The sequence below is a fragment of the Onychomys torridus genome, chromosome 5 (assembly GCF_903995425.1).
Source record: "Onychomys torridus chromosome 5, mOncTor1.1, whole genome shotgun sequence".
Lineage (NCBI taxonomy): Eukaryota > Metazoa > Chordata > Mammalia > Rodentia > Cricetidae > Onychomys > Onychomys torridus.
In genome coordinates, this window is record NC_050447.1 from 70,290,739 (window position 1) to 70,316,502 (window position 25,764).

The 25,764-nt window shown below is 42.6% G+C and overlaps 1 protein-coding gene across 1 annotated transcript in view; it reads right to left on the reverse strand.

Annotated features, from left to right (window-relative positions):
- Positions 1-25,764, reverse strand: part of Bend7 (BEN domain containing 7) — a 46,600-nt gene that overhangs the window by 14,833 nt on the left and 6,003 nt on the right. Inside the window, exons 3-4 of the mRNA XM_036188875.1 lie at positions 6,019-6,321; positions 2,302-2,424 (exon numbers count right to left, since the gene is read on the reverse strand). Of these exons, the coding sequence (XP_036044768.1) occupies positions 2,302-2,424; positions 6,019-6,321 (426 nt within the window). The remainder of the gene's footprint in view (positions 1-2,301; positions 2,425-6,018; positions 6,322-25,764) is intronic.

Genomic DNA, 25,764 nt, shown 5'->3' on the forward strand with positions numbered 1-25,764 from the left:
AAGACCACAAGGTGAGCCTGGTTTTTTTTTGTTATTGTTTTTGTTTTTGGTTTTTTTGTCTTTTAGTAGAAAGAAACCTATAAACATAAGCCACATGAAAACTAAGTCTTTAAATGCACATCAACACAGCCTACTCCTCTTATTATTACTTATTTCCTGTAAGTCTGGAAATCAAGAATATTTACACTGATCAAAATATTTTTACCTCTGCACTAGAAGGTAATTTCCAAGTTTTAGAAACTAGCTGGACTGTTTAACTATGCACATGGTGATTAGGGACAATGGTTCTAGATCTTAACTACACATTAGAATCAGTGTGGAGTTTTGAAAAGTACTCCTATGCCTTAAGAACCTGTCCTAGACTCAGTGGGTCAGAATGTCCAGAGGTGGGGCCAAGGCATCAATATCATTGCAAGGATTCTCCAGAGATTCCAGCATACAGCCAACTGCATTTTAATTCCAAGCGAGCCTGTTTTGTCCCAGGGTCAAATGGACTCCAGAACTATGAGCAGGAATAGCTAGGCTGCAGCCCCCAGACCCAAGCTCTTTCTAAGCTCAGTTGTTGAAACGTTTTCTGGTGTTCAGACAGGGCTACTGAGTCTCGCTTCTGCAAGTCTTGAAAGAGCCCAGTCTTCCTGCCCTTAGATCTGCTTGATCTAAGTCCTTGCCTTCCTATAAAATAAAGGTGAATCTTTCAAAATAGAATTTCAATCTAAGTCTCATGGGCAATAAAGTTAAAGTAAATCTGCCCACATAACATGAATTTTTAAATTGGAGAAAATTAAAGGAGAGTCGTTTATTTAGTTTATCCTTTTTGTTCTCCATAGCTCTGGAATCATTTGCCTCGCTAATCTGCAAAGGTTCAGAAGAGAAAACATGGTGACAAATGGCATTTACTTAATAGATTCTAAAAAGGCTCCAGTCAAGGATTTACATGGGTGCAATTTGTAGTCTGCCATTTCAGTAGTAAGGAGCTTAAGTAACAAAATAAATCATTACAATTTCATATGCATGTTTTTTAAGTACTTTCAAATTCCCTCTCTGTGAACAGCACCTACAGAGTGAAGTGACCTTTCTTTCTGCGGCCCTCGTGTGGGAGATGGCAGCCTCTGCCGGCTAATTGGACACAGGGTATCATGGTGGAACAAGTGAGTCAGGGGCCTACTGACTTGACAAAACGCTTCTTTCTGCCTTGGGACAAGACCAAATTTGGTCCTTAAAAATATGTTGCCTAGAAATCCTTTTGGTTTCTCTATAAATTTGATTGTGGGTGACTGATACATCTAAGTATTGAGCTTTTATATCAAAACCACATCACAGAATGTGAGGATTTTACTAGAATGCACTGGCTGGTACCAAGTGCATTTTCTGAGTGATGACTTTGTGAACATAACCGTGATGGGAGTCAGAAGGACCATCAGCACAGGGCTTGGCTGCTTTCCTACATTAACATCAACCAGCAGTTTCCCCCTCAAAAGGGATTTGCTATTTTTTGCATATGTGACAAAATAAAAATTCCGATTTTCTAATTGTGAAGATTGGAAAATAAACCACTAACCCTTGACTTCCAAACTTCTACAGAGAGCGGAGGGACCTTTAGAAGACACTGAGGCATGCAGCCTACCTTACAAAAATCTCATTTTCTGTTGCTATCTCCTTCACATTTAAAAACAACCCCAAGAAGTAGATACTAACACTCCATTCACAGATGAGAATGGGGAGGCCTAGAAGTTGTCCAGCTAGAGGCTGAGAAACTGGGAATTCAATTCCCAGCTAATACACGCCCTGTTCTATTGTTCACCTTCCCCAATGACAAAGAGAAGAGAAAGTCAAGTGAAGGAAGTGGACAGATATGAGGTACGTCTGATCATCTACATCCTGATGCAAGCAGAGAAGTCACAAGCAGAGCCTGTGGCTCACCACTTCTCATTTGCTCACGTCCTTGAGCATCTTCAACAGGGAAGCTTGTATTTCCTGAAGGGCTCTTTCACATAAGATATTCCAAAATTTAATTAACTGGCATTTGTGAAGTACCAGGAGATCATGGGATGAAGTAGGCTGAGTTCATGTGCATAAGCCTGACAGCAGTATTAGGGGCAATAACAAAATTTGTTGGATTTGCTAAAAAAAACCAAATAAGACAAAATCACAGGTTGTTGAAAAAGTCGAGAAAATGAACAGTTGAAAAGGCACAGCAAGGCAGCAAGGAGGAGTGTGGGACAAAAGGACAATGCACACAACTGATGATGTCAGCTCCACACTCACAAGCAAAGGATGCACTTGGAGGGCTGATCTTTGTACCTGCTTGAAACTGCATTAATTTCCTCATGGTCTTGAGTTCTTGGAGAATGGCCTGCAACGTTGACTGGCAGTTACAAGTACAACAGTTGGATCCAGCTGATGAATTCACCCCTGGAAGTTCTCCTAAGCAGGAAAGAAAAAAATGATATACTTCCAAAGCATGCAAAAAATAATTATAAAGAAAAGGAAAAAAAAAAACAAAAATGTATCTTGACAAGATTTTGAAGTATGTACAATTATCATCAAACTGTGCCAGAAGAAAATGTGCCTAGTAATTTTCACAACCTGAATTCAGGGATCTGACTTTATCTAATTATCCAGCCTTCTGTTTGTAAGGAGCATGCTGGGTCACAGGTAGCAGGGTCTGTGTGAACACAGGCACACAATGCTCTGCCAAGGCAGGCCTGTCTACTGCCAGGCCAGTTCATCTTAGAGAACAACACTCTGACAAGTCGTGATAAACACTCATGCAACTTTCTCTTACATTTCTGGTTGTGAGCCTAGCCTTAAATGGCTGGGCCATCTCTCCAGCCCTCATGCTACCTCCTCAAACAGCAAAAGCAAAACCAAAAAGTCCCAGGTCTGCATCAGCCTCACAAAACCACGGTTAGCGTGCATGTTACAAAGTTCACATTAAGAGCCAAAGCAGCCTAACGGAAACTAGTCTTACTGGTAGGCCTGCCATGTCAACAACGAGGGAAGAGCTGTGGCTACACAAGAACTTCTGCCATATTCTCTGGCTGCGGTTGGGAGAAGCAGGAGGCAGATGGGAGGGCACAGCACTTTGCCTGGAAGCTCCGCAGTGTCTGTAGGTTGTCTGTAGTACCCCTCTTTTCTTACAATCTGCTTCTTACAATCTCCATCACCAGACTCCTTCTCACTGTTTAAATTGACTGCGTTCTCCTTAACAAAGCTCCTCTTCTCTGCTTCCCCTGCATGTGCACAAGCATTTCCCCACTGTTTGTGAACTAAAACAGCACATTTGGAGAAAACCTCCGCAACTGGATTGCTCCAGCCCCAGGTTATCAACCATGAATTGGGGCAATCTAAGGAAGGGGCAGCTACTTAAGTTTCCAACAGTAGGGGAGATCAAGGTCTAAGGTTTTGTTTCAATTCTGTGTTTTATATATTGGCTATAATCCAACTCCTATAATACTCACTATTTGTAGACACTGAAGTTTACCACAGCAAAACAATAAAAGAATTAAAGGTTACTTCTGCAGTAGCACAAGTATTAACATTCAAATGCTAGCAAAGAGAGGTGGGCCAACTTTAGTATCACCAACTATCCCAAAGAAACACACGGCAGTCACAGCTGTATCCTTCAGCAGCTCTTGGAGGTGGCAGGGCATAGCCTCAAGTGAAGCTAAAGATCCCACTCCACTTTTAATTCCCCACAGTGGTAACAGGAGGTAGCTGAAAAATTTACATTTGTTTACATTTCTCTTAACTGCAAATCACATCGTGAATAGTCTATAGTGTTCATATGCCTAGGTTGTAATAAATCTTGATTTTTTTTTTAAATAAGAGGTGTATGTATTTTGGTAGTAAATGATAATGGTAAACCATAAATGATATTATCTACATATTTCATGCAATGATGACATGCCTAACTTTCCCATAATTTTGTATTCTCTCTAGGCTATGAGGTCCATCTGAGAGTTTGCACAAACTGTTGCAAATCTCTACAAAACAGCTTCCTACAGGCAGATGTGCATAATTTCAACATACATTATTCAGGAGCCAACTGTATAAAACGTTTTATATGTCTATGTGTGCATGGTATGTGTGAGTATATGTATAAAATCACATGAGCGTGCATGGGGGTGTGTGGAGGGTAGCGGTTGATGTCAGCTGTCTTCCCTGAACTATTTGCACCGTTTTCTGAGACAGGGTCTCTCAAAGAACTTGGAGCACACTGATCTGCTCAGACTGAGTGGCCAGACTGTTCTTCCTGACTTCATCCTGCTAGTGCTGGGATTACAGAAGCTGCATCTGGATTTTATGTGGGTTCTGAGGCTTTGAACTCAGGTCTCCACACTACGTGACTGACATTTTAACAACCCAAACTCTCTCTGTAGTCCCTTGTATAATATATTTTTACTGAAATGTTATAAGCAAGACACATGAATGATCTATTTTGACTCTGATTTGGAGGAATTTTTTGTTAACTTGTAGTATTAGTAACAGTTTCTAAAGTAAATCCAACATTCTTGTATATTGGTAAACAGACTGTTACCCCAAAATCACTGATGCGGGAGGATCACACTCACTATATTCCCAAAGGGCCCCCTTTTTCTTGTATTGGCAGTGGAGTGAAGAGGGCTTTACAGAATATTCCTGGGCACTAACCTGAGCACTGTCTTTATGATTTTTAGAGGACAAACGAGCCCTTCTCAGCTCATTATAAATCATTTTCCAATTTTAAAGAGAACTGACTTTTAATTTTTATGGAGGAGGCTTTGAGGAGCGATCGTCCTCGAGCCTGGAAGTCTGCCAGCATGTGAACTTGATACTTGCCTATGGAATACTGAGAAGAAGAGAAGACACCGAACAGCTCTAGGGTCCCCTACTGTCTCATCAGTGTCTCAGGATGGCTTCTCAGTCCCCTGAACTGGTTACTGTGAATTGTGTTTAAGGAAAAAAAAATAAAAACCAGAGGATATCATAAAATGAAAACGAAGGGAAGAAAATCCTTAACTTTTCAAGGAATCTGAAATGCCTTATTTTTCCTTTGTTCTTTGTGTAAACTACAGATCTGCACATCCATACATAATTTATAAAGCAAGTAACATCCAATGTCACTAGATGAGAAATTAATATTACCAAGAAAAGCATCCATTATTTCCCTTAAGCTTTGAGAAATTTTAGAACCCCACTCCCTACTTAACTAAGTCAGAGATTTTAAAGAAATTTTACCTTAAAGCAGTGGTTCTCAACCTTCCTAAGGCTGCAACCCTTTAATATAGTTCCTCATGTTGTGGTGACCCCCAACCACAAAATTCTTTTGTTGCTACTTCATAACTGTCTTTTGCTACTGTTATGAATCGTAATGTAAGTATCCATGTTTCCCAATGGTCTTAGGTAACCCCTGTGAAAGGATACTTCAACCTTCCCCACAGGGGTCACGACTCACAGGTTGAGAAACACTACTTTAAAGGGATGAGTTTCAGCGTTGAAGTATAGGTAGAAGACAGGGCTTTTATAAGAGGTAAAGCTGCAAGCCTCTCTAACGAGGACTCTCCTGATGGTGAAGTGAAGTGAAGGGATAAGCTAGAGCATGCATTAGTAACACAACACATTAGTAACAACTTCTGTTAGTGCTAACAGGAGCTGCTGCCGCACTAATGTCCAGTCTCTGGTGACAAGCCCGTCTGTGTGCTGGCGGGTAAGAATTCTTACTTCATTAAACCTCTACCAGGAAAGCACAGACCCGCGGACTTTCCTCTCAAGTCTGGAGCTCTTACATACTTGAGACTTTCTCTTTACGCCCTCCCCTTCTGCCTCTTACACAACACGGCAAAGGAGCAGAGCTGTTGATGAGTAGACTAGTAGTAGAGCCTCAGTCCCACACAAAGAAAGTAGAAAGAACCCAGCGAGGTGGGTGACTAAGGGAGGCCTTCATAAATGGATCTCCAAGAACAAACGCAATATTTAGGGATGAAGGAAGCCAGGATACCTGCCCACAAAGATATTCTGAATGTTGGACAATCATACCATTGGAACTTGCAGAGGTGTGGGGCTGACTCTGGAAGGTTCTAGAACGTGTACCATACTGCCCTGAGAACTGCCCGCTTTGGGTTGGTAGTTCATTCCATGCCCCACGTGAAGGAGGGTGGAGGCCCTGTGGGGCCTCGGCCGTGGAGTTCAGACGCTGGGGCCAGACTAACTCCAAATCCTGGGGCTCTTCTTTGAGTTTTTCTCCTTCTTTGCCAACACGCTGGTATATTCTGCCAGTGCTGTCGTTCAGCAATCTTCTCATCCCTGTAATCTGTTTTTTAATTTCCATGTTTTCATCTCCTAATGGAAACAGGGCCAAAGTTAGCACCATAACTTAACAGAAGAAAAGAAAACATGAGTAGTCCACTGCCATAATCTCCAAAGCAAACAGTACTTCTTTGGAAATGGGAAAGAAGACTGATCCCATACTCTTAAATAATTAACAAAGTGGAAAGGAAGGAAAACTGGCTACGGCCTAAAGATCACAGTCCTGACACATCTCATTTAAACAACTTTCTGGCCAGGTTCTCGCTGAGAAAAAGCTTTCTGTAGTGTATGATCAGAAACCAACTTTCAATGTCCTCTTTGGAAGTATGTTAGGAGGAAGGGGTCATAGGAAAAAAAGCTGAGACAGAAGACCAAAGATGGGGCCAGTAGGCTCAACCACAGCCATCTGTGTGTAACTCAAATGGATGGCAGGAAGGGAACCAGAAACTTCTCTGCACCCTTATCTGTCAGCCTCAGAGAGCAGAGGCCAAAACAAAGAAGGTTGGAAGTAGAGTTGTTTAAAGCAGGTATTTTCTAGGATGGCACACTGTTGGAGGCAACATTGCCTTCATAGGAAATAATGGGAGAAACACTGAGGGCCAGCATAGCCAGCAGGGAGGTCTTTGCTTCTCCTGAATGAGGCTGTTGCATGGATCCCTGCTCTAAACACTGGCTGTGTCAGCCTGAGAAGGGAAGTGCAGCCTCTCTGCTCTGCCTTCTGCTAGAAACCAAATTCATCACGCTGGACTCTCCAACCCAAATCCAATGCACATTCCTCGAAGTGCCAACTTGGAACTTTGTGCAAAAGGTAACCACTGTTTCTAAACTTCATTTCACTTACACTGACTTCTTTTGTGATGATGAAAAAATGTGTATGTTCTAAAATTCACCATCTTAACTACTTCCAAGTTTACAGTTCAGGAACACATATTTACATTATTGTACAAACAGTCTCCAGATCTGTTTTTTGTTTTGTTTTTTTGAATTTCAACTTCTTTATTAAGAATCTTTTTCCCTCAGGGAATGTTTTAATTTTTTTTTTTTTTTTAATCCTAGGCACTTCAGGTGGGTGTGGTGGTGCATGCCTTTAATACCAGCATTCAGAAGGCAGAGGCTGGCAGATCTGGGAGTTAGAGGCCCGCCTGGTCTACATAGCCAGTTCCAGGCAAGCCAGAGTTACATTAGATCCTTCCCCCACCCCAAACAAAAGAAAACAAAAAACTAATCTATCTCTATGCTATACTTATATTTAATAAACACAATTATAAAATTGTACAGATATTTCAAGCTGCTGCAGACACACTGTCTTCTCTTCTCTCCTGTGGTGCCGGAGGAAAGCCAGGGCCTGCTCCATGCTGGATGCATGCTACACCACCACACTACCTGCTCAGCTCTCTGTGACCTTCAACTGTGTAGTGACAAGCATCATCTTAGAGATGAAGTGTGCTTTGTTCTAACATAAGCATTGAAAGTCTTACTCCATACTACATACTTCACAGCCTAATAAATGCTTGAAATTTAAAATGTTAGAAGAAGAAAAAGACAGAAGAAACTATTAGGAAAAGTGTAGCATCACAAATAAATGATGTTTAATGAATCATATAAACCAAATTTTTCAGGTAGAACCTGGTGGTTTCAGAAAAACCTATGTACTCTGTAGTATCTACTTAGATATTCAGTTCATTAATGTATTTTATTACCAAATGTTGTGCAAGGAAATTTTATAAGCTATTCTGAAATAAGTAACTTCAAAATTTGGGGTGGAGGTTGGAGCCTGGGGATCAACTCATGCTAAACATGTACTCTAATCTACTGCAAGCACCCTAGGCCCTTGAATTTTAAAAATGGTAATAAAAATATTAATTCTGCCTTTCATATTGGACAGAATGCAGGAAAAAGATTCCTAAATTTATATTATTATGTGTTAACATATGACTGAGAGGAGAAATATCTTAATTGGTTATAAATTTTTTTTCTATTTCAAACACCAGCAAAATTATAATTCAGAAACAATAACTCACACTCCAGATTTTATGAGAATGAATGACCAAGCACGATTTAAATAATGCAGAATCAACGAAATTTATACCATTCTCACTATGTCTATGGAGCAGGGTGTGTCTGGAAGAGCTCCCAGAGGAATTCTGCAAACAGCCTACTGGCAAAGTAGGCTCTCAGTGTCAGACACTGGCTTTCCCAGCCACCTAACACTCAGCAGGAGGAAGCGTCTTTGCCCCATGTTTCCACTCTTGGCCCCTTTGCTCAGATTGGCCATGAAGTACCAGGAGCTGTGCACAGGCTGGTCTCCGCTGGCACAAGCTAGCTGCTGCCTTTCCTTCACTTGTGACTCCTGGGAAAGGAGGCTAGCTAGGCTAACAGGTTCTTGAGCGAGTGCCAGGCCACCTCTCTGCATTAACCCTATACATTACAGGAAGAGAGATGCTTCTTGACCAAGGTTCACCTATGTTTGGAGGCTAGCATTCGATGACAAAGTGCTACCATGGGGGTGGGAGGAAATCACGAGGATTCTGGAATAACGTAAGGGCAAAGATGCTTTGTCATGATTTAGTTTCACAGTTCTACAACTTGGGCCTGTAAAGATTAAGACTGAAAATATAACTGAAGCTTTACATACAACAAAATACAACCTTGGTTGTGCTGATTCCAGAATCCTAAGCAGCCTGGAGTAAAGAAAGAAAGAAGGTGGTAGCACACAGAAGGACCTGGGGGTGGGCAGCCTCTCCGAAGGTCAAAACACCTTCCGAAGGAAGGATAAACTGAGCAGAACCTAAACCCAAAGTGCCAGGGGAACGGCGAAAGCAGGGGAGCTGGGAAGGACGCAGGTTCAAGGTCCAGGGACTGCGGGGCACTTTAAAGGACAGAAAACAGAAAACTGCACACGACTGCAGAATTCTTCGGAAACAAGTCGAGAGACCAGAGGGAAGCTGGAAAGGACTGGTTGAGGGGAGTGTCTTAGAAGCAGCAGGTTGGGCTCCTTAGTGGACAGGTCAGCGTTCAGGAATGGACTCTGGATACTTACTGTCTGGAGAAAAAGTGAGGAAAAGCTGAGGCTACTGTCTCTGACAGTGTTCCCGGGGTGAAGGAAACCCTGGGACTCTTGGACAGGCAGTTTTGGCAGAGAGAGGGAAAGAGCTTTGCTTGTACATTCAGGACAGATGGGGCAGAAGGTCGGAAATGAGACTCGACCACTAAAGCAGGCACCACAGAAAAGCTGAGTCACTCTCCAGAAAGGGGAGGCAGACAGATGGGCCGAGACGTGGGCCCAGACAACAAGTGTCAGCCTGGAGAACAGTAGATTAGGATGGTCTTCTGAAGATGCAGATTCACTTCTCAACTGCACTGACTTGCTATTGGCTATGAACAAGTTATTTTAGTTTTTGGAATCATAACGGTTTGACTTAGAACTCAACTATAATAACCTACGATAACCTATGAGGTGTACAGAAATAGTCTAGAAAGTGTTCAGGCAGTTCATAGTTTCCAAGATGTTAATTAAACACCTAATGCTTCCGGAGGATTAAGGGACTGGTTGACTCTTGGTCTTTCTGAGTCTAATGCATCAGTGTCTTTTCTGTGAACGGGTATCAGAAACAGTCTCAGGACCGAGGTACCATTTAGAGATACAAGATTCTATAAGAAAACCTGTGACCTCCTGATATCTTTCCAAGCCCATGTATATCTATCTTCTCAGCTCCAAGAGACTACTCTACTTAGGAAAGACAAACAAAAGAAATCACATCCTCGTTGAGCCATGCTATACAGCTGTCTTGTTGGCCTCAATTTAATTCCTTTTTAGAGTATATAGTTATGGAGCCCATGAGACAACTCAGTCAGAAAAGCGCTTGCTATGCAAGTGTGAGGACCTGAGTTCAGATCCCCAGACCCATACAAAAGCTGAGCACGGCAGTAGATACCTGTAACTCCGGTGCTGGCATCGGGAGGGGAGGAGACAGGTGAGTCCAGAGAGCTTACAGAGAGCCAATCCTGCTGAGTCAGTAGGCTCAATGGAGGTTCAATAAAAGATTCTGTCTGAACAAAGTGAGGTGGAGAGTAACCGGAGAAGACAAGGTCCAGAAAACACTATAGGCTGACTCTACTCTTCACTCAATGTCAAGACTATTAGATCACTTTCCTTCCCATAAAAAATTCAGGTGATGCATGATGTGATAAGTAAGAGGACAACATGGCCATCTCCACACAGACTCTCTCTAATTTGGCCAGGTTATACCTGACAGGACATAATTATTTGCTCTGGGTACTACAAGAAAAAGATAATAATATGTCACCTCCGTGGGTCTTATTCTCTCACAAAGGCACCATGCACTTGCACTACAGATCACCAAGTGCTAGTATATAGTAGACATTCTTTAGGCCCTTCTTGAGAAATGGAAGGAAATGGCTTATAAAACAGAAAGAGGCCTAGTGGAAACAGAGGCTAACACAGAAGTAGTAAACAAGGACAGAGTGAAACGGCACTTGAATATATTCAACAGACATTTATCAGGGGCTCAGAGATACAAAGACCACCAGGTACAAACTGAAAGACACTCCCCTCCAAATTTCTCATCACCTTTCCCCAAATCCTTCTGTACTGATCTGTTGCTCTGAAAACCATCCCCAGTTCTCCCAGGTCCAGTGACCCCTTCTCTTCTGTGTCCTAGAACTTCAGTTAGCAAACTGCCTATTTGCAGAGCACATTTTCAGTCTTCTTCCTGAAGCTGGGACATGATTCTTCCCCAAGATGCTGCTTTCTTTGCAGCCCCCTGGATTAAGGATGAATTCATTCCCTTTGGGCGGGGAGAGCGAAACTGGCTTTCCTCTGGCTGCTAACACCGCCCTCTTCTAGCCTCAGAAAGATGCCCACAGAGATGTGCCACCGCCCACTCTTGGTGATTAGCAGCTCTGTGTGCCAGGAGTTTCATAGTCCTAAAGACACGGCAGGTAAGGGGAGGCACAGTGAGGCCACCATCACACCAATGGCCTTACATGCCAGGTCGAGGGAGAATCTTACTCTGGAGACAATGAGTTACTGTACTAGGTAACTTAAATTCACCATCTTTTTAGTCTTGAAAGATAAGAAACGATCAGATAAGTCCTTTAGAAAAACAATCTGGGAAGATATGGTGAAACTCATGTGTGGAGAGAAATCCGGGTGAGTATTGCTAAAGATTACATAGATGAGTTTTTGACACAATTAGGGGTGGGAAAGGGAAAGAAGACATTAAAGGAGTTTAATCCAAAGGGTTTAGTGATGAGCTTCTGGAAGGGATGGGGTGGAAGGATGTCAAAGAAAAATCAATGACAGATAACTCCCAGGTTTCTGGCTCGTGTACCCGGATGAATATTAACAGCAGCCAAAGAATTACAAAAGCCTTGTTTGCTTATTTGTGGTGCTGGGGACTGAAGTCACAGCCTTAGAGTCTGCTGGGTCTCTGAGCTATACCACAGCCCCAAGAACCTTGTTTTGATACAGTCAGGTAATGCGCAGGCACCTGGAAATGCAAACGTGTAAACTTGACCAAGGAGGCAAAACTTTGGCACTGGTTCTCAGCTGGCTGCCCTCTCTGGACAGATACTCCAGAGGGCCACTAGCAATTCCATGGATTGTTGGACACCTTATAGGGACCTGGATCTTCTCTTAATATATAATAGGATGCAGACAGCTCAAAATGCTCATTTAAACATTAATGGGGGTATGACTACATTTGTTTCTAAGCTAGAAGGTGAGTGAAACCTATTCCTTTTGAATTCCACAATCTTGAGGCAATCAACAAATCCCATTCCTCACTCTCCTTGTCCCAGGATGGAGTGTACCGCTCACTTGCTTTAGCAGAACTAAAGGACAGAGTCAGGGGTAGTTGCATATAACCTTACTATGCTCACTGTTGTTTAGGTGTTTATTACACTATTGTGTCCAGTTTTGTCTTAAAGAGGCTGAAATAATGAAAAACTCAACAAAAAAAATGATTAAAAGAAGCAGAAAAGAGGTTAGCTGAGTGATTTAATTATCTTTAAATACACTAAGGGTGTCATGAGTAGGACACTGTTCTTTATCAACAAGGAAAAAAGCAGACTGAAGAAATCGCTTCCAGGTTGGACGGTAGGCCCTGGACGGTCCTAAGAGCTGGCCTTTCCAGGTCAGAAATGCTAGCATCGGTGCACTGTACACGAGGTGACAATGAGAACACTTTTCTGTTGGAGATGATAAACGCCCTGAAAGCAGACAGGGATGAGGGTTGCACAACACCCCCGAGTACTTTTAAAAAACATGCCTAAAACTCCTTGCATTTTTCAGGTAATGGCATGCTAAAGCAAATACAAAAAAGTTGAGCTCATCATGGGGAAGTAGTGTGCTGCCAGAAATAGTATAATGGCCTAACATAGTTCCTCTCAGACACCTGCACAGGTTGGTGAGGGACCATGTCTTGGGGGAGACTAAGCTATAAGCTGTGAAATGCTAGCAGTGAGGAAGGGCAGAGGGAGACAGGCGCCTCATGTCTACAGTGCAGTTCTTTCACACCAGAAATCTCAGCCAATGAATTGGAAGTAAAGGAATCTGAAGTAGGCTCTGCTATGAGAGGACTTGAGATTAGCACCTCATTCCAGACTCCTATTAACACGCAAATATTATCAAGGCTCCCAACAGGCATGGGGGGCGTTTAGGGGTGCTTACCAGGAACATGCAAGACTGGGTTCCAACTCAGCAAAACATGATCTGAGAAGCAACAGTTGACAGGAGAGAGCAACGGTTTTCTAAGTGAACCCTTTTAAGCCACAATCTTTAGTGAAACCCCAACATAAAGAAGAGCAAGCTCTGCTGAAGAGGTTGTGCCAGGTCCCGGCTTCCTGTAAGGCCTTGGAGGGCATTCAAGAACTAACTCCAAGGGCTCCACACAGCATAGTCTGAATGCCACTGAACATGAAAGAGGCAAAAAAGTGGCCACAGATTATTACATTGGTGAATCAGATACTTTGGTAAGGGCATCTAGACTGTAAATATGCTGTCACATCTTTGAGGGCACCGCTAAACTGAAAACTAGAAGAGTGACACAAAGATGATCCACAAGAGGAGTAAGTGATGCGATAAATAGTTAAATTGTTATGTCTCTGATGATTAATTTAATGAAAATGTGAAATTCATTATTCTCTAATTTAGCAAATATCATAAGCTCATAAAGCCCATTTTTGAATGGGGTATACCTATCTAAATATGCTCCTGGTAGGTATATAATTTGGTAAAACAAAACAAAATACCTTTTTGGAGTGAAATTTGGCAAGCCCACTTGTAGGAATTAATCCTACAAGAAACAGTTCAACAACCATCTGTGACAGAGTGCAAGGGTAGTCACTGTAGCATCATTTCCTTAAGGAAATATTAGGGATAACCCAAATGTTATTGATGGAGCATTTATAGAATGACATTACAGATAAGTAGGGAGTGAATCAGACCACTGCATAAGAATTTGAAAGCATGCATAAACTCCATGAAGGCCATGTTCACAATGATCACATTCATTACTGGATAACCAGTACAACTGCCTGGTTGGTTTAAGGTAGGTAATAATTATGAGTGAAATAAATGTAGATTTAGTAAAGTGAAAAAAAATGCAACACATGATGATGTAATTCCATTTTCTCTCCTGGTAATATACACACATTTACAGACACATATTTCCACAAACATAATTATTAACATTGAGGGTGCAATGGTGATGGGATCATTTACTTTTTACCCCCATTTTTAACTTCACAAATTTTAACTTTCAAATATGTATTGCTTTTCTGAAGAAAAATTATTCACACACACCCCCAACTTGGTATCTAAAACTAAGTATAAGGCAAGTGGTAGTGATAGCTTTGGGAATGAAAGCATGACGATGGGGTTAGGCAGAAAAGGCTGATGTTGCTAGGGAACACAGTACAGAAAGTCAGGAAAGGAAGGTTCTGGGGTGTTGTATATTTTACAACACATAGAATATGTGCTTGAGATCATCTTCCATTGAAATCCCATGTAAGTTCTGTGTTTTATAAAGGAATTTGTATGTATTTAGGGGAAATAATGTTAAGCGCTACTTTTTATAGAGCTTTTATATTGGCATAGACCAAGAGTTCTCAACCTATGGGTTACAACCCCTTTGGGGATTGCATATTAGATATATATCCTACATATCATATATTTACATTATGATTAATAACAGTAGCAAAATTAGTAATGAAAATGATTTTATGATTGTGGGTCACCACCACATTAAAGGATCACAGCATTAGGAAGGTTGAGAACCTGGTCCTAGGCCCTCTAGCAAGTATTCTCTTCAGGAGTGTCCAATCTCTAGCCATTACAACATGATATTATCACCAAAAATACATTGAGCAGCATTCATGGTTATCCTGAGATGTACAGTGGCAGAAGAATCAGACACACATGCTCAGCCCAAGAATAAGCAGAGAGTTTCCAACTTTGTAGCTGCACTTTTCTCAGGAGAAACTGGAGGAAGCATTAGAAAACTGAACTGGATGTAGCCAGGTTCTAGGTCCATGGGCTTCACTACCTGACAGCCCACTCAAATAGACAGTGAAAGGCAGAGGGAACTCTGTGCTGAGTTCACGATGTGTAATGTCCAGGGAATTGCTGTCACATAATCTAGATGCAGCTTAGTACCTTGGCCACGTCACTATGTCAACATGTGATGGTAACCATGGAATCCTTAGAGGGCCATCTTTATGCATCTGACTTGGCTGTGCTACTCCAGACTAAGAACAATGAGGCTCATACATTTCCTTTTAAATTAGAAACTTGATTCATATAAATCTGTTAGTTTTATGAAAGACAAATGTTTTATTGGGAAAAGTAGAATCTGAATGTATTTATGTTAGTGATTCTGTGACACATATAGCAAAAAGCTGATAATACACACAGGACAAGAATAACAAGACTGTAGATTAAGAGCTGTCTCCAATTCCCAGCACTGTGAAGGCAAAACAAAACAAAAGCAACAATAAACACAGAAGCAACAATAAAAATGAGATGCTCCTGAATTCCTATAGTAACGTAAATAAAAACCTTGCCTTCATTCAGTAAGAGATGAAATATTCATAACTTACTGTTTGGAAAGAGACAGCCTTTTCAATATAATTTGAAATGCTGATCCTCTAATCTACTGTACAGAAATCTTCTGACAGAGCTCTAATACACAAGAGCAAACTCTGTTTCCCAAGATGTTAATTTCCATATCTACATCATGGATCAGTTAAATGTGAACACGACTGAGTACTGGCTGTATTACATTTCTTCAGTAATTAGAAAATTTAAAATACTGCAAGTTAAGTACACATGCTATCATGCAGTTTTGTTTTCAATGTAAATAACATAGATGATGCTGAAAACAGGTCTCATTTGCAGCTTTTTTCTTTAAAGAGCTCATGAATTTGGGTAACCTTGCACCCAAAGGCACCTGGAGGGTGGCAGTCTTTCATGAGTGAGACTAATGGGAAATCCCTAGAGTTAAGCAATGGTAGCTTAAATAAGTAGCTTCCAAACTTCTTGACCATGGTTCAAGTAAGAAACACATTTCCATGACAACCTAGAACATGGGTAGCACGCACACAAATATGATGACAGTTTCATGAATTTCATTAATTCATTATGCTTGCATGCAATGCACTTTGATATTTTCTATTTATTAATTATTATTACTACTACTGCTTCTGTTATTATAGTCAGTGCTGGTGATAATCCACTAAATTGATATCACAACTCATTTCTATGTCAAAACCACTGGTAAGCAAAAGAGTCTCTAATGTATTAGTTTTTCAGGACACCTGTTCAGGTATCTTCCTGCCCTCCACATTCTTTCTGGAGTTACTGACTCTCTCTGGTCTCCACTAACCATCTGTATACAGAATTCCAGTGCAGACTTTACTTCAGAGCCCCAGACCCATATATTCAATTGTCTATTAGACAGTCTCTCTTAGACATCTCTATATCAATCTTAACAGCGTATCTCCAGCTTTATTTTGCTATGACTGTCCCTATCTCCAATCCTTAGTAAAAGGTGCCAACTCAGCTGTCCAAGCCAGAACCGGGACTCTTCCTCTTCTCTCCTACTCCTCCAGCCATCAGATCATTAAGTTCTGTTCCTTGTCATTTTTCAGTTACTCTAGGATGCTTCCCCATCACTACCACAACTCCATTCCTGTCATTACTTGAGGCTTCTACCCAAAAGCCTCAGTGCTATTCTCCAATCGATTCCACCCTGACCTTAGCGGGCTCTTTCAAACTGCAAATCTAATTATTCTACCTGCTGCTGTGAAGCACCAGAAACTTCAGGATGAAGCACCAGCTCCCTGACATGGCTACCAGCCTCCCTGTCTGGCCTCCTCGCTCCTTTCTGGAGTCTTGCTGCCTGCCACCTCTCCCCTGATGTCTACGGCTGGGCATTCAGGTCTAGCTGCACATTAGAATCCCATAGGTAATGTCTGCCTCCCTTCCGAACAACTCAATCAGAACCTAATTAGTGACTGCCACATCCAGCCAGCAGGCCCACTGCTTTGACTACAGGGAAGGCCTTCCAGCAGTTCTGAAGCTCCTCCATGTCACAGTGTCTACTTACGCCATCATCTCTCTGAATGCCCAGCCCCACCTACATGCTCCGTCTTTAGGTCTCAGCTAAAAGGCCTTTTTCTTTCTTTCTTTCTTTCTTTCTTTCTTTCTTTCTTTCTTTCTTCCTTCCTTCCTTCCTTCCTTCCTTTTCCTTTTCCTTTTATTATACATATTACATCCCAATCATGGTTCCCCTCCCTCTACTCCTCTTAGTTCCTCCCTATCCCCTCGCATCCAGATGTACCCCCTTTCTGCCCCTCATTAGAAAACAAATAGGCTTCTAAGGGATAAGAAAATATAATATGACAAAACAAAAACTAACACACAGAAGGGAAAAGACACCAGGAAAGACAGAAGAAACACACGCAGATGCAGAGACCCACTGGTTTGCACACTCGGGAATCCTTAAAACCACTGAACTGAAAGAAAAGGTCACTTTGTAAAGGGCCATGTTCCTGACTACCCTGGAGTCCCCGCTGTTCTAAGTACCCACAGTAGCCTTTACTTTCCTTGTGTCAGTCCAGCGGGTTGAACTTCTCTTAGTCCAGCATTGGTGTCTGTTCAATAGACAGCCACAGAATGAACACAAAATACATTATACTAACAGAGACGTTGGGAGGATTGAGTTAAGGAAAGCTTTAGGAAACTGATCTAGAAGAAGTGAACTGGTGGGGACTGGAGAGATGGCTTAGTGGTTAAGAGCACTCTGACTGCTCTTCCAGATGACCCAGGTTCAATTCCCAGCACCCGAACAGCAGCTCACAACTGTCTGTAATTCCAGATCCAGGGGACCCGACACCTATGGCAAACACCAATGCACATAAAATAAATTAAAATAAATAAATTTTAAAAAAGGAAGTAAACTGGCAACTGGGGCATCTTCGAAAGAACCTTTCCTTTCTATTAAGCAAGTATTGGATGGCAAACAGGACCACTGGGTGCCTCTGCCCCATCTTGTCTTATGGAAGCTTTTCCCAAGGGGTATCTGTCTCTTCTCCCTGGTGCATCCAAGGTGGAAGATGTTAGAGTTTCCTCTAGTTGACAAATAAAGAATGGCCAAAGTAAACCAGGGGGCGTGGGGTCAGGTGGGGGCCACACATCTCTGCTGTGTTCCAGCACCAGGCTCTCCCTTGCAGAGGAGCATTCAAAGGAAGAACACTGAACTTGTGGAGAGACCCTAAAGCGCCAGCCATGGTTCATGCAGTGCATATTAAGGTGCCCATTAAAGTCTTGCTGTGATCGAAAAAAATTATATATGTGCAATGAGAATGAGTTAGTATTAATGGAAGAACCTTAACTTCTGCCTCCCCTGACTTTGTACTTTTTAGTTGTATCTTTCTTAACCTTGCATGTTTGTGGGATTCTGTACATTTTATATGTAGGCATAAAGTCATGTTTGAGATATAATTCCATTAACCACATAACCAACTTCATAGTCTGTGATGTTGCATCAACTTTTTCTGTAAAAATAAATTGTTAAGGATATTATTCCTGGAACAGAATAAATTCTTGGAATTACTGAGTAACTTATGTACCGTACCACTGTTCCAAGAACACATTACTTATTTTATCATGACAAAGTAAAGTTATTAATCTTCTGGCTTCCACTTCAACAATGAGAAATGCTGTAAGATGCACAGACACCTGCATTCCATTTCAGTTCAACTTTATATCATCCATAAACATCTCTGTTTTGGACACCTCATCCAAACAAATGCTTGCAGCATACTCTATGAGGCACTCGATTTTATGAAACTATAAAAGATCCTTGCTGTTAATTACAGAGACAAATGTCTCATCACACATTTGGTTACCAGATAGCATAATTAGTTTTCTCCATTAACCTTTCAGATATAAAATTTGATTTCCAAGTAAAAAACATTATAAAACCCTTGGAACTCAAATAACACAGTATATTTGTACATGCTTGAAAAAAATTTAATACTCAGAACAATTTTATGGATTCTTATTTACAAGGATACTGATTGTCTGGAATAGGGAAGAAAAATCTGTCTCAACTTTGCAATGATTTTAAATACATTGTCAAGTACAGATGTAATAAGCCATCCTTTGTACAGAAAGGAGGCACAGTAACCTGACCATGAAAAGAATGTGCCCTCCATCTCTCTGTTCGGCACAGTCTCTCATTTGTGAGACAGAGAAGGATAAGTCAACAACCAAACAACCAAGGGAAGAGTGCTCAGACTGCTCATGGTGACACGCAGAGCTGTGCCACAGAACAAGATTTCCACGAAGAAACCACAAACGAAACAGTGGACAACAAGACTGGATTAGATCACAGTGTTGTAGCATCCTAGCTTTGAAAATATGTCCTATGACTGCCACACAATGACAGGCTTTCCCAGAGCCACACAACTGTCATTTTTTCCCCCCAAAGCTAAATTGCTTGCAAATGACTTATCCCACACCATGGTCTGATAAGGATTATGCTGTAGGTCACAGATGTAGGAGGCAGGTTTGATTGTTCTAACATGTGGCTTGGATCAACTGACATTTATGTATAGTTACGCTGCCAACATATTAAGGACCGAATGAAGACCTGCACCACTCCAGGGGATACTCCAATGCAAGAGAACTGTCTCTGCTCAATGTACTGTCTCACTCAGACTAGTTGACAATTGGTAGGAAACTATAGTTAACATGTTTCAATGTGGAACTCATTCACTCAAGAATGGCTATTAAAGCTGGTGGTGGTGGCACACGCCTTTAGTCCCAGCACAGGCAGATCTCTGTGAGTTCGAGGCCAGCCTGGTCTACAGGGTGAGTTCCAGGACAGCCAGGGCTACACAGAGAAACCCTATCTCAAAAACCAAACAATGGTTATTAAGAGCCTGTCCTGTACCAAATATTGCAATAGGAAAACAGTAAGCATTTATACTCAGAAGTCTTGCCCTTAAAGAGCCGTAAGATGAGCCTGGAGTGATAAGTAAGTAAATGGTAAATGTGGAGGACCACACAGAGGGTGGGAAAGGTCACTCTAGACTGAGCAGCAGTGGCTCTCTCTGGCCAGGAACATGCACTACCATATTTGAGAGAACCTGCCCAAGTGATGTGAGTATCTACGGCCGTGGAGGTAGAAGGTTAACACACAGGGCCATCAACAGCATCCTGTTGCAGAGGGACAGGCTGGGGGTAGAGGGCTCTTATTAACCTGGTGACATAGGAAACGACACAATTCAAACTAAATATCCCATTGTTAGGGTTGACATATTTTACTTATGAAATGAGAGTTCCAGTTAGTCACTCAATGTGTCACTAGGGTAAGAACGTTTAAGAGGTCAAGGATTTGAGTAACAAGTTTTAAAAGGGACAGTTTCACTTCAAACCAAATTTAAAACCAGACTCTTCCTTCATTCATCCATCAGCTGTTGATGTTCTGGGCAGAGCTGACCCTTAGTCTACAATGTAGCAGGAGAGGTCTATGAATAAACTACTTTTCTACTTTAACAGGGATCCCAGCGGTGCTGCAGGGCAGAGGCAGGGGAATGCATGCTGACTACCTAGAGGAAGCTTCAGGAATGACAGAGAGAACCAGGGAAGAGGAAGATGGGTGGCAGGGAGTGGTGACAAGGTGCATGGCCTACAGCCTGAGGAAGCAGGCCTGCTGTAAGAGTGAACAGTAGCTGGTCCAGCTGAGTACTGACTGAGAAGGGAAGTGTCGGGAATAAATGGGAAGGAGACATGGTTTGTGGTGGGGACCATATCATGCTAAGGTGTGGGCCTTAACTAGAAAGTATTAAATGAAGGGGTAATATCAGGCAGGGGAGCAAGCCAAAGTGTGTGTGATACAGGAAGGAAAGTAAAGGTGTCCCCTGGATCAACTACTCCATGTTTGGGCTTCTGGCATGCCCAGGCTGTCTTCCCTGCTGCTGCTACTGCTACATCCCTGTCTAGGTTGTTTCCTCTTTAATAATCGATTACTTATAAGAGTGACAGGTTTTCTGTATCAATGTCCTATGTCTATTTTTAACTTAGAGATGCTATATACATTGTTCCAAAATCTCTAATTTTCTTATGGAAGTCCATGTACTTTTTTTTTTTTTTTTTAAGTATAAGTGTATTGTCGTCACTGGAAGCAGGAAGGAGAAACTATCAATGTTTCAGAGTCTGCCCTTTGAAGACAGTTTTAAATGAATTACAATCAGTGTAGGACAAGTGAAATATGACATCTACATTTCCATGTAGATAGCAGTTGTTGAAAGACACAGTCTTTCTAAGAAAGGCAACCTTCCCCAAGACAAGTATTGCCCCCATGTGGGTCAAGAGTGGGTGCAGAGGATGTCAGCCTCACTTGTCCCTTGTAGGGCACCCATGGGAAGTGTGACTTGAGCAGCGATGCTCATGACCTCTGTTCCCCCAGAAAGGTAATGGCTGGTAGGCTTATTGTTGGAACTGTATACTGTACGGCTTTATTTTCTTTAAGTTAAAAACCTGCTTTGTGTGGACTCAGAACTAGACAGAGTAAGCCCCAGGTTGTAATGAGTAAGTCTCGTCTAGGGCACTTGGCCTCTCTGCAGTGGTTCCAATGTCATGGCAAGGTTCAACACCAGGAGAGCACTCGGACCTTCCACTCTAGCTTTCAATGTTACTGGCTTTTACACACAAGTTTCTCTCCTTTTGAACTTCTCTAGATTTTTTTTTTTTTTTTTTAAAGAAAATACTTCTAATTGTATCTCACAGACCAACATCAGAAAACCCAAATTTTAGCTTTAACTTGTGTGGTGGTTTGAATGATAATGTCCCCTCACAGGCTCCTAGGTTTGGATGTTCGGTTCCCAATTGGTGGACTCTCTAGGAAGGATTAAGAGGTTTGGTCTTGTTGGAGGAGGTGTGTCACTTTGGAAGTTTCAAGCCAGGAACAGCCTCACTCCTCTGTTTCCTGACTGAGGGTCAGGATGGAAGCTCTCAGTTACTGCTCCAAGGCCATGTCTGCTGCCCCTACGCTTCCCCGCCACCATCACCGACGAACCCTCTGAAAGTGTAAGCAAGCCACCAATTAAATATTTTCTTTCTTTGTTTGTTTTAGAGACAGGGTTTCTCCATGTAGCCCTGGCTGTCCTGGAACTCACTCTGTAGACCAGGCTGGATTGAATTTAGAGATCCACCCTGCCTCTGTCTCCTGAGTGTGGCAATTAAAGGCCTGCCCCATCACCTCCTGGTTAAATACTTTCTTTTATAAATTGCCTTGGTCATGGTATTTCATCACCGCAACAGAACATCAACTAAGACAGCATGGTGGATCACAAGAACCTCTGCAGAGAGGTTCTGTGAGACACTAAAGTTAGTTCACTAGCTGCTGCACAAGTGCACTTTAAGATGACTCTTCTTCGGTTTGATGTAGGAGCATCTGATACGTCCATGTACTTACTGAGTATCCAGAGACTGACCAGGCATGAGCCATTACAATCCCCATACTATATTCAGTGCGTCTGAGGTTCGGAGAGGAAGCCAGGTCTCGCTTGTCTCCAGGACTGGACGAGCTACATCAGGACAGACGAGGAGAGGAGGTGAAAAGAAACCAACAGTTCAATGTGACAACTGTCAAGAACAGGGCTGGGGAAGGACCTGCATGGTTACCTAGGCCACAGTAAAGCCAGGCGCAAAGATAAAGATGAGGCAGTACACGGTGAGCACTGGAAAGCTGATCTGCAGTAGTAAGACATCCCAAGAAAAACACTCGGACTTTGGAGGAGATGGGGGAAAAGGAATAATACAAATTACGAGCATAGCGCTTCCCAGTCTGAAAAGATGTTATTTGGGACTCTCTGTGCTGAAGGAGAATCTGATGAAGTAGTTTGGCAGGCAGTATTACTCTATCACAGGAGATACCGAAAATCCCTCAAGAGTTTTGTTCAAGGTGTCATTAGTTGTTTTAATTTTATTTTTAAAGTGTGTGTGGGTGTTTTGCCTGCATGTATATCTGTGCACCACATGCATGCAGTGTCTGTGGAAGCCAGAATAGGAGGTCAGGTCCCCTGGAACTGGAGTTACATGAGTGTCATGTGGGTGCTGGGTCCTCTGCAAGAGCAGCCAGTGCTTTGAAGCACTGAGCCATCTATCTCTTCAGCACACCCCCCCCACACACCACACACACACACTCTCAGGTGTCATTAACTGCTAACCTGAGATCAAACCGAAGTTTTCTGAACCGAAGTCTCCCTTTCCTGTGCTATAACGGAAAAGGCGTGTGGCTCCGGCAATATTGGAAGTGAACTTCAAGCACCGTCAGGACAGCCAACACTTCGACAGCGGTCTGGAGATGGGACAAGGCAGGATGGGCAGTGGAGCCTGCAGAAGTAGCTGCAGGGCAGAGATGAGAAGGCAAGGCGCTTCAGGGGCTATGAGAGCAGACCAGTCTGACACGGAGCATTTTGTCAGTGAGAGTAAGACAGAGGAAGGGAAAGGTGAGCTAGGAAGACAATGAACAGGAAGATGAGGAGGAGGAGGAGCCACACTTTCTCCACCAAGCAGAAGCAGAAAGAATCTGGCCAGCCCACATTCAAACCCAGCTCTTGTGACCGGCTTCGGGGCGAGTAAACACTGCTACAGACACACTTCTCTCCTCCACAAAGGGACATGTCTTCTCAGAAGCAGTAGGACTTAAACTAGGAACGTGTGGCAGTGCACACAGGAGACCATGAACACCCCCTCTTCCTCAGTGGTTCCTGAGCTTCTCCAGCTCAGAGCTATCACCGACCTCCTACCTGGGGTGCTCATCCTCATCTGCAGGAGCCCCACTTGCTGGGGAGCAGGCACTTGGAGGCAGGGAGGTGCTGGCAGGATTGGACTATGGATGCTGAATGCTCAGTTAAGAGAAACAAACTTGATTCTACTGAGCCTGCAGAGAAGAGTCACTCAGTCAGAGCAGCTCACACGAGCAGAATGGGGATCGAGGGAAGGATTAGAGGCAGCTCTGCCATGCCCAGAAGATCTCAGAGCGGCTGTCTAGAGACCTGATTTTAAGTATGGTCAACTGCTAACCACTGTATGGCTTTATGCAGTCTCTTTTATCTATGATCTAAGTCTCTCATTTGTAAAATAGGCGAGGACCAAAGTCTATTTCCTAGTCTAGTAGTGGGAGTAATTATGTGATTAATGAAGGCAGTGAAATAAGACTAACTACAAATGCCCCCCCCCCCCCACTCTAGGTAGCCAGTAGCAGTTTAAGAATGACCAACACTGCATCCAAAGCTACAATGTATCTAATACAGACAGGAGACTTGCCAGCAATGAAGCAGGTGGCCAGTTTCTGAAGCCTTTGGGGGAGCCTAGAGCAATCACATTTTGGTGCTGATTGCCATCTTAGAAAACTTGGAGCTCAAGGTTTACTGGATGATGACTGCAGTACTCCAACAACCTAGAGATTCAGAGGACCACAGGGGGCACGTGAGGTTCTCTGAGTCTCCTTCACCCTCTTGGGGCAGCTCTGCTTTCCTTTCACAGCCGTACATGCTGGGGGCCCTGCAGGGGAGTGCATCTGAGTAAGCATACCATGTGGTCAAGGGCAAGATTTGGAGGAGACACTGATTTACATCCTAGTTCTCTCATTGAGCAACTCTGCAAACTCGCAGATTCTCCTACAGAACAGGAATGGCAGTACTTTTATTAGGACAAAGGACGGAATAACATACAAAGTTCTTAGTACTCATTATATTGCATCTGGCTTTTGGTAAGTGGTACCTACATTTGGTATATTCCTGGCACACAGAGATGCCCCTCACTGTACCATCCAGGAAAGAAGCAGATATGAAATGGGGAAGGTACAGAGCCTATAACTGGGTGTGATTAAACTTCTGCTAAGAAGGGTTGGTGAATCATTTTAGATCCCCAATGCTAGTATTTAAGGGTTCTGCCTTTTTCCATTTTCTTGGTTCCCTTGCTCCCAAGTTTACATCCAATCCTTGGCCTGCTATATGATGAAAGATCAAGGGTTCTTTCCTTTAGGGATGGCCCCAGGCAGTACTTTTGAGGCCGTCCAAGAACTGAGGTGGGACCCAGGCTATCTAGTCTCTAGGTAGAATGGCAGTCCAGGCAGGAGCACTGCACTGTGGTCAGGGACTAAGTTCCTAGATTGCAGAGGTGTATGGAAATCTCACTGTGTTCTCTTCAGGGAGATTCTGGAGCCGGGGGTGGGAGGGGGTGGGGGTTGGGGGGGTTGTCATCAAGAAAGAGATTACAAATTCAGAGATCTGGAGCCCCAATCAAACGGCATTGCTAACAAACCATGTACTTCATCTGCTGAAACCTGTGTTACTAAATGAAATATGGAAAACAAAACAAAACAAAACAAAACAAACAGGGGTTGGTACAAATGCAAACGGAGCTCAAGAAATATTTACTAAATGAATAAATTAATGAGACTTGAACACCTGAAGAAGAAATATGCCTCAGATTTGCACACCACAAAAGTAAATCTGAATTAAAATCTAAAGTATAAAAAGAGACTTCAGTTATATCACTGTTACAAAAGTAACTGTCTCATTCAAAAGTGTCTTCTTACTGTTAAAGCCTCAACAATCCTTGACTTATCTTGGTAGAGGGGATCTCAGGTTCTGTCACGAGTGGTACATGTTGTCTGTTTTTGCTCTTTTGGGGGACCCACCACTCAGCTCCCAAGTAAGCACACATGGAGGCTTATTATTAATTATTAATGTCCAGCCTTAGCTTGGCTTGTTGCTAACCAGCTTTCCTTAAGTTAAATTATCATGTCTATCTTTTGCCTCTGGGCTTTTCCAGTTCTCATACTTCTGTAAATCTTACTCTTACTCTGTGGCTAGTCCCTAATGTCTTCCTCCTTCTCTGGATCCTCGTTTCTTGATTTCTCCCTCTATATA